Source organism: Triticum aestivum, chromosome 4B, assembly GCF_018294505.1.
Source record: "Triticum aestivum cultivar Chinese Spring chromosome 4B, IWGSC CS RefSeq v2.1, whole genome shotgun sequence".
Classification (NCBI taxonomy): domain Eukaryota; kingdom Viridiplantae; phylum Streptophyta; class Magnoliopsida; order Poales; family Poaceae; genus Triticum; species Triticum aestivum.
Genome location: NC_057804.1, coordinates 641,345,975 through 641,355,652, shown reverse-complemented (window position 1 = coordinate 641,355,652; position 9,678 = coordinate 641,345,975). Strand labels below are relative to the sequence as shown.

General features: G+C 48.6%; 1 protein-coding gene across 1 annotated transcript; it reads right to left on the bottom strand.

Moving 5' to 3' along the window:
• Positions 1 to 404: 404 nt before the first annotated feature.
• On the bottom strand, positions 405 to 2,129 carry LOC123089533 (heavy metal-associated isoprenylated plant protein 30). The gene is made up of 2 exons (XM_044511188.1): positions 1,728 to 2,129; positions 405 to 1,004 (listed from the first exon to the last, which is right to left on the bottom strand). The coding sequence occupies exons 1-2, from the start codon at positions 1,920 to 1,922 to the stop codon at positions 612 to 614; spliced, it is 588 nt and encodes a 195-aa protein (XP_044367123.1). The 5' UTR covers positions 1,923 to 2,129; the 3' UTR covers positions 405 to 611.
• Between the last annotated feature and the right edge of the window lie 7,549 nt (positions 2,130 to 9,678).

The window sequence follows — 9,678 nt, the reverse complement described above, 5'->3', positions numbered from 1 at the left end:
CTCTACACTTTTAGCCGGAACACTATTGCTGGCGGCTGCACTTTGGCAGCTGGTGCCAAATTTCAGACATCAAGAACCCCTATCCTCCCCACTTCCGTGTCTTTACTCGAGCTGCACCATCATCCAATTTCCAATCAAGCGCGCGGCGCACAGCTAGTATTTTAACTGCCCTAGCCACGGATCACGATCACCAACGACCAAACCTACTACTCCTACGCTACCCCCCGCGCCAAACAGCAGCGAAAAAGTTGCACGCACGCACGCTTTCCGCTTTAGCTCATCTCACACACCGTCCCCCATTGGCTTGAAACTGAATCGGCTTGCACGCCCGTTCGCACGCACGCACGCGTGGGTTTTGGAATCTCGATCGGGTCAGAGAAGAACATGCAGAGGCATCATCGATCGATATTCGACAGCACGTAGTACGTTGTGTAGCCCGTAGAGGGCACCACTGATCATTCCATTTCCATCGTCCATACCACAACGCTAGCTTTACAGGAGCAGAGAGCAGGCATCCCACTTGTCTATCTTCCCCGGCCCGGCCGGCGCCGAGCGCCAGACGACCTCGAGAGGAGGAGGAGGAGGACGACGACGACAGAATGATGATTTGGTTACATGATGGAGCAGGCGTTGACGTCGTCGTCGTTGAACATGTTGCTGACGGGGTCGGAGCCGCGGTGGGGCTCGGGGAGGTGGCCGTGCTTGTCGCCGTTGTAGCCGTGGCGGTAGTAGTTGTAGCTGGGGCGGAACGACTCCTGGTCGTGGAAGTAGTCCTTGGCGGTGGTGAAGTGCAGCGGCTGGTCCGGGTTGGGCCAGAACTCGGCCTTCTTCCCGGCGCGCCGCACCTCCTTGAGCACCCGGTGCCGCTCCACGTACCCGGTCACCGTCACCTTCTCCATCTCCACCTCCACCTCCACGCTGTCCACCCCGCGCAGCTTCGTCAGCGCGTGCTTCACCACCCGCGCGCACCCCGAGCAGCACATCCGCACCTTCAGCTCCACCGTCTGCCATAGCCAATGGAGACAACAAGCTCGTCGAGTTAGAAAAAGCATACTCCACTCCACAGGCAGCACGCTTGAATGATTAGGGTTTATACTAGTACTGGAGTATTCGGTGGGCATGCATGCATATTTTTTTACTGGTCCCAAGTTTGCAACACAGACAGTGAAAAGTTTCTTTATGGTCGTTTCTTCCTTGCTTTTGAGGACGCATGCAACTTGATTACATATGCGACTGTGACTACACATGCAGAGTATGCGAATGAATTTTTTTGTGAAGATCCGTCTAATTTTTTGGTTAAGGTGATTAACTTCTACTTGCTCCATCCGAAAAAGTTTGTCTACTAAATGGATGTATCTAGCGTCAAGTTAGTGTTAGATACATTCATTTGGGAGACAAGTTTGACATAAGTTTTTTCGGACGGAGTGAGTACTACATGCTACAGCTACGAAGATGATAATAGTAGTGGCGGAGGGCCAGTGATGGTGTGGTTAGTGGGCAGGGAATAATCTGGACATGCATGGTCTAGTCGCCGTCGCATAACGGCATAAGAAACCAACTGGTTCCTGTACTTGCATATACTACTCATCTGAACAAACAAGAAAATCTCGCTTTTGTTCCTTGATGCAATGCCTATCCATCACAGAGCTGGGCAGGCACAAAGCCATCTACAACTTCTAAAGAAGAACAGAACATGCGTGCAGGTTGAAGAAACAGAGGATGTATACCTGCAGGGACAGCGGCCGGCTGCTCCGGCCCATCCTGCGGCCGCCGGCGAACCCGCCCTGGTTGTAGTACAGGGTGTCAGCGCTCGTGGGGTGGCTGCTGTGGTAGTAGGCCCCCGCGCGGTGGTGGTGGTACCGCCCGCCCGCCGGGTTGAAGCAGCCGTACAGGAACGACGACAGCGCCGACGACACAGACATGGCCGCCGACTCCGCCAACAACTTATAACAGCGAGAAGGAGAGTGCAGTGCACGTACGGCAAGCTTGGGAAAATGCTTTGCTTTGGGCTGCTGGAGCGTTTGCCTCTGTGAGTGTCCTTGCCTGGTGCATGCGATGGTTTATAGAGGAGGTGGAGGGAATGGTATCTGGGCTGGGGAGGTGGAGGAGATGGTGGGCTGCGGTAATAACCTTGCCTCCCTCCTCAATCCTCATTTTATTGCTTGAAATGTGGGGGGTATGTGGGGAAGGGGCTACTGGCCCATGCTCCTGTTCTGCCAGCTCAGCCGTGGATCAGCACTATACTAGTCTGCTACCACTTCACTTCTTGGAGAGGAGGAATCTTGGTATCGGAGAAAGAGAGAGGGATTACGATGAGTAATCTCAAGATGCAGGCAGGAGGAGGAGATGAGCTGGCGAATGATGCTTGTGTCGAGCCTTTTTTGCGTTTGCAACTGAGGCTGAGAGCTCAGCTGACATGCCTGCTTGAAGCCTTGAATGGCAGAAAGAGTTCTATAGTGGGAGTACTGGTAATATCATTACCAATGCGTCTGCAAAACAGAGCAGGTCAGTGATCCCATTTCAACTTGTTCCGCAGTGCAAACTGCTGGACAGCAAAACATTGGTCAGAATCAAGCATGGCCAGCGTCAGAAATTGTTCAGGCTACGGTTCTTGCTCAATTCTAGGCTGCTAGATAATTCCCACTCAAATGGCAATGTTCTTTTCCTATGACTTAGTGCATATTCGTTTCCTATGTAAGGGAATATGTAACTATAACTTAGTGCATGTTCTTTTCCTATGCTTAGCAGTTGATTCCCCACAAATAAGCGCTTGCTTAGCAGCTAACCCTCTGAAGAAGAACAGTGTTTTTTTTTTCGAAAAGGGAAGAAGAACAGTGTTGCACAAGGCAGGAAAAGTGTTTTGATGGAGGAACACATGTCAGGTTTGGGGGAGAAAAGCATAGAAGAAAGGCTCTCGAGATATTCCCAAAAAATCTTCATCTCTTTCCCCTTTCTCTACACAGGCTAAGCTAAGCTCGCCCTCCAAAGCTCATGCCTCCCTCCCACCATGATATTATGCCTTGTGCTGATTCTGTCCAGGCTTTCATGCACACCACTGTTGCATGAACCTAGTCCTGTGGCTTTCATCAGAGGACTATGTTCTTGCTTTTTCATGTGTAATTTGGAACCTGGAACAGTGTTGATACTACAATAATGCTCTTTGTGATGGTATCTACCTATCTGTCTATTCTTTAATTCTCTTGTCTAATTAGTGGATTTGACAGGACATTGCTGGGCAGATTAGTCCAAAGTGGCCAGATTGGCTACCATAAGATGGATCACATTTCATATATACCTCGGTTTTGTAGACTAACGCTGAATCAGTTGCCTACTTACTTAGGGTTAGCTTGTAGTGAATTGCTGATGTGTGAATTTGATTCTCGGGAAATGCGCTACACGTAATCGGATTATCGGGATGAGTGTAACGACAAGTTTGACATGCGGCGCCGAGAATTAATGCGGGGGAAATGTGCTATGTGATCAAGCCACAGTCCACCACCTTTTGCCCCTCTTACATGGAGGAGATATATTTGAATCCTCATAAAATTATCAAGTGCTCAGTGGTCAAAATAGTAAGCGACAGTTGCCTGCCCTAACACTTAACTATGTGATTAAAATAGGGTCCTCTTTCGGCGAGGGCCTTGTCCTCATTATGCCCACTAATGAAGCAACTTAAATCTAAAGCTGTTTTCCAGATGTCCTTCCTGGTTTGATTTAATCTGGGGCCCTGTCCCATGACTCCATTTCATGTTTCTTCAGATAGATGTTTATTTGATCGATCGCAGCAGAGCCACACTTTTTGAAAGGAAAAAAAGATGTTGGTGAAAGATCTAGTTTTTGTCATCTTTAAGCACCAGCCATCAATTCATAATTCCTTGCAGCTCACAGTGATCATTGCGCATCACTCACTGAAAATTGAAATTTCCCCTTGAGGTATTGCCTTCAGGTCGATCAGTGGTAATGCGCTATCGGTTGTGTCGGATTGGTCCACTGGATGAACTCGAAATGATGAGACTTGGATTAGTTTTGATGTACGAATTGTCCTCTCATGAAGAAAAGTTGGTGAAAGGTCTTGACAACAAACTGCCATTGCAGCTGGTCCAGTAATCTTATGCCTGCAGGCACCTAGTTTAAGCCCAAGCTTTATGTAAAGGGAAGCTGGCGAACAAATTTTGGTTTGGTGCTAGTCATTTGAAAAGCTAAAGAATACTACTGCAATGATGGAACTTGAGTTACTACTACAGCATGCACTTGCCACTTGTGAGGGGTAATGGGGAAGATTATATGTTAAGGATGCTGTGGAAAAAGAGGACAGATTCTGAAAAACTTGCGGTAGAATCCAGAACGATATGGTTTGTTTTTTCCCGGAAGTGGATCGATGCGCCCTACCTAGGTGATCAAGAACAATTTTGCCATTTTTCGGCGCCGAAGACAGATTCGGAAAAAAATTGCGGTAGAATCCAGAACGATATGGTTTGTTTTTTGTCGGAAGTCGATCCGTGCGCCCTACCTAGGTGGTGAAGAACAATTTTGCCATTTTTCGGCACTGAAGATAGAGACGGAGAAACAAAGTTACTACTACTACTTTCTTGCAAAGGATTTTCCATGCCATTTTCCTAAAATATTCCTCTGCTTTATCGTTTTACAATGCATGAGAGATGTGTTTCTTCAGAAAAGAGTGAAAATACCTGCAGAACATACCGCCGATCTTCAGAGATGTGTTGCTTTTCTTTGGTGGTAAGTAATTTTTTAACAAGGCATCTCAAGGTAAGGACTAAGGAAGCAAGGTACAAAGCACAAACCATTGGCTTAGATTGAATGCAGTGCGTGCTGGAATCTGATCTGAAGACATATAGTCAGATTTAGAGGCAAAAGCGGCACTTTTTGGAGAAACACAAGTACATTTTGTGTGTCAGGGTTTTTAGGGTTTTCGATCTCCACGTTACATTTTCTTTGGCAGTAAGTAATTTTCTAGCAAGGCATCTCAAGGCAAGCAAGCGAGGAAGGTACAACAAACCATTGGCTTAGGTTGAATGCAGTGCGTGCTCGAATCTGATCTGAAGACATATAGTCAGATTTAGAGGCAAAAGCGGCGCCTTTGGGAGAAAACACAAGTACATTTGTGTGTCAGGGCAGAACACTGCAAGAACTGCATGCAAAGTAACAATGCGTTGTGAGAGAGAGAGAGAAAGCTGAGAATGACTGACTGCGAATAACGAAAAGGCAAGAAATGCTCTGCTCTGCTCATGTCGAGGGGCACATGCAGCCCGGGAAAAGCCTCTGATAAATACCAAACTGTCATATTTTCTTCCTCTTCCTCTTAGCTGTCGAGCCTATGCTCTCTCAAATGTTAACCCTCAAATGTTCTAACGCTGCACATTTGCTCCTGCTTAATTATCTTCAGGGAACCCCGGCAACTATTTCCCCAGAGATTATTCGCACTTGCGGCGCGAATCGATGGTACCGGATATAGTGGATTGAAAGATGCAATGGGCTCGGCCTAATCGAACATATAATGTGGCAACAGATCGATCAGGATGTGACCAAAAGCCGGGTAAACATCGGTATTTGCTGAACAGAACATTTCAGCTAGGTTTTAGGTGCTGCCTGGCTAGGGAATGGAATAGGAATACATTCCTTCGTTATCCACACATCACCAGAAGCTAGCTGGCTAGCTGCTACTCCACTCCCCACTCCCGCCGATCGATCCACCACGATACGCGCTGCCGGAGCTAGCGGCGACGTGCTCGCCGGACGGCGAGAGCGCGCGGATGGGTGACAGTAACAACAGCCGTCAGCCACGCGGGTGACGGAGCGATTCGGATAGCAGCGAATGAATTTACACGCACGCCACGGCGGCCGGCCGGCCGGCCGTGGGATTCCCGGCGCACTAGGAGCATAGTCGGGGGGCGGAGAATATGGGTGGGCTGACATGGACGTATGGAGCGGTGTGCCGATTGCCGGCTTTACGTACGGCATCTCGATTATGTGAGATATCCGGGTTCGATGCCTTGGCAACTAAGGAAGACGGCGATTGCTGCTCGCTCGCCGTCGAGGAACGATTTTGTTCAGGGGATGGCGGGGAGCGCGGCCACGACATGAGATGATGTTCCAGGAGGAGATGCCGTCACGTCGGGTGTCCCGGTTGCCGGTTGGATTGGCCGGGCGATCGATCTTGGATGGGTGGATGATATCTCCATAGACATGGAGCAAGTAGCCGGTGCAAGTTGGTTCTCGATCGGAGACAACCTTTTCATTATATATATACTTTTCTGACAATAAGTATGGCGTTGGAACAGAACTTTTGGTTAAGATCGGAAGGAATATTTTTCTTTTCCAAGAGTTTCAAGGAAATTTCACGGGGTGTATCCTAGGGAAGGGCTACGCATTTTTCTGGTAAAAATACCATCGTAGCGGAAAAATTTCGATGAAATAACACAAGACGTATCTAAGAGCATCTCTAGCTGATCCCCTAAAACCGGTCAGAGGAATAAAATCCCGGTTTACACCTCTAAACCGGGCCTGGTCGATCACCTGAAAACCTTAGAGGAGTAAAATATTTACTCCGAGCGGCAGCCGAGGAGTAAAAAATACTATGCCTCTTGGCTGAAGAGTAAACTCCCCCTCCCATGGGCCAAGCAAACCACTGCCCCCGCCGCCCAATCCACACACACGCCGCACCATGCCGCCCATCCACTCACCCAGCCGGCGACATGGCTGGATCTGGTGGCCGTCGCCACTCCCCTTTGTCCATCCGCAGTGCACGGTCGATGGATCTACGTTGCGGCGCCTCTGCCTCCTCCTCCCGCGCCAGTGGCTCACCCGTCATCCCCAACCTCTGCCACCGATGTTGCGGCCGGTGCCGAAATATCTCGGTGTGCGACAGCGCCCATGGAGGACTTGGGTGACGGAAATATATGACTGACACCGGGAAGACCCACTGGCTGGGTTCCTACTGTTAGGTAATCTTAAGTTGTAATCTGTTTACTGTGTGTTGACGTATAATGTGCTGCCTAGTCTCTTCCATCAGATCGATTTTTTGGTTGCATTGGCTAGAGCATGCACTTCTACATGGTATCGGAGCCAAAAGGTCTTGAGTTCAACACCTGGTTGGCGCAATTATATTGCAGCCCACTTTCGGTCCACGTTCAGGCCTGAGGGAGCCACACGTGAGGGGGAGTGTTGACGTATAATGTGCTGCCTAGTCTCTTCCATCAGATCGGTCTTTTGGTTGCATTGGCTAGAGCATGCACTTCTACAGTGTGGAGTCAGTTTCCTATACGTGCTTATGTCTTAGGTCACGTACATAGGTGAGTACTCCCTTCTTGAAGGCGTTACTGTTGAAGAATACCGTTGTTCATTTGGTGTCATAAGATGGTTGGTGCGGATATGGTTATTGCTGCAGTTTACCGATCGTGGATCTGATTGCTTTGGGGTTATTTTCTTTTTTCTTCGCCTACACACAACATAGCTTTGGTCTTATATGACTGCTAATTGTCGGCGTATTTTTTTTGTGTGTGTGTTGGTGTTGACTGTGTGCATCTTAGCTATGCAGAGGCCGGGTGTGCGTTTATCATGTCTTGCATCCTCTTGATGCTTCATTTTAAGCAAATAAAACCCACCTATGTCGAAAAAGGTGAGTACTAATAGTCCAGGTAAACGTCAAGGTAGAGTCCGTCTAGGACTAGTTGTCAGGTCGTGAGTACTAGGTGTAGGTTTTATATGGCCGGCTGCTCGTGTGTATATATACATGAGCAGGGCTAGAGATTTGTAACGTCGAGAGAAAAGGAGAAAATAAAAGGAATAAAAAGAAAGGCATGACATGTGCCTTTGGCCAAAAGTTTTCTATACACATGTTCATCGTGATTTAATGTGATCAATCCTTTGGGCCGAATCCTAACACCTACCACTAGATGGAGCCGGCGGCGTTCGCATATGAAATCAAGTCGGTGTACCTCTACGGCGCCGCTGGCCGTCGTAATTTCCCTGACACCAGCGGCGTTGTTGGTGGGCCTCAGGTAGCCAAAACACGCGAGAGGCGGGGGGACACTACTAGGGAAAAGCTTATACACAGAATCTTAGCAGCAGCGCGGCTCAAAAAGGAGCGCTGCTGCTAATTAGTAGTAGCGCGTGTGCCGGAAACTCGCTGCTGATAAGTTTTTAGCAGTAGCGCGCTCTGTGTAAACCGCGCTGCTACAAATATCGACCGGCGGTGTTCACCGAGCTCCATTTAGCAGTAGCGCCGTGGCAAGAACCGCGCTACTGCTACGGATGTAGTAGTAGCACGCTTTTACTGTGATCGCTGCTGCTACATTTCAAATTGCCAATTTTTTTGTCACTGTTAGCAGTAGTGCCGTTGCCCAAAGCGCGTTGCTGCTAATTATTTAGCAGCAGCGCGTTTCTCCTCCCGCGTTACTGCTAACCCGCACCAACCCACCACCTTTCCCCACCCGTGCCTCCCCTCCCCCTCCTCTCTTCCCTTCCCCCTACCTTCCCCACATGCTCCCACTCTCACTCCTCTTCTTCCTCAATACTTCTCCCCCATTACTCTTTCTCTTCTATCCACCTTTCTCTCTCTTCATTACTCCTACCTAACTACACCACCTCCATTAATGCATCTCCTTTCTCTTTTTCCTTTCCCCTCCATAGTTGAAGTTGTTTCCTCCCAAATTAGCTAGCTAGGTAGATGTAGCACTTAGTTAAGTGACCTATTTGCCCCCTAACTAGATCTATCTTTGTCAAGAAGAGCTTTATGCACTTTTGATCTCTCCCTACAACATCATCTCCACTGTGTGCTCGATCTCGATCGAGATAGAGATGATGAAAATTTCATGCTTTTGCAAAATGAAAATATGTTTATGTGTGTGTGATATGTTTGTGGAAATTGTGTGTGTGACACGCCAAATTGTGCTTTTGAGTTGCCTATGTTTTGCCGAAATGTCGATTTATTTCCGTTTCGGCGAATTCCGGGCAAACTCTAGATCCATATATGTCCTATTTTTAGGGAAGGTCATGCCAATTTTATTTATGACTTTGATGCATGCATGCATTTTTATAATCAATTTGTTTATTATTACCGTGCAGAGTTGACGATGGTCAGTGGAACGATGGTGGACAGGTGGTTGCGGTCGGCGGTGCAGGACATGAAAGAAAATAACCGGACAGAGGTTTTATGTCCGTGTCAAAAATACAAAGAAATACTTTGGCTCGACCCCCATGACAATGGTCGTGTCGAAGCGCACCTGCTCATGACTGGTTTCATGGATGGCTATACGCGGTGGATAATTGAAGATGAGGATGATGATGTTGAGGATGCCGACGGGGCAGGCAATGATGACACGGGGCAAGACGAAGAGATGATCGATAATGGCGGCGGGGAAGAGGCCGGACATGGCGACGGAGAAGGGGCCGGACATGGCGGAGGAGAAGGGGCCGGACATGGCGGCGGAGAGAACGACATGGACTCCACGCAGCAGAGTTCGTCGGTACTAAGTTCAATCGTGCGGGACCCTCATGTTCAAGCATTGCTTCGCAAGGAGACGAGTACTGAGAGAGCTGCTTCTAGAGAGGAGGCTAAGCTGGAGCAACTGGTGGTAGACTCGAACACTCCATTGTATGATGGCTGCAATCCTGAGGTGACCCGCTTGAGTTTCATGCTCCAACTCCTGAAGATGAAGG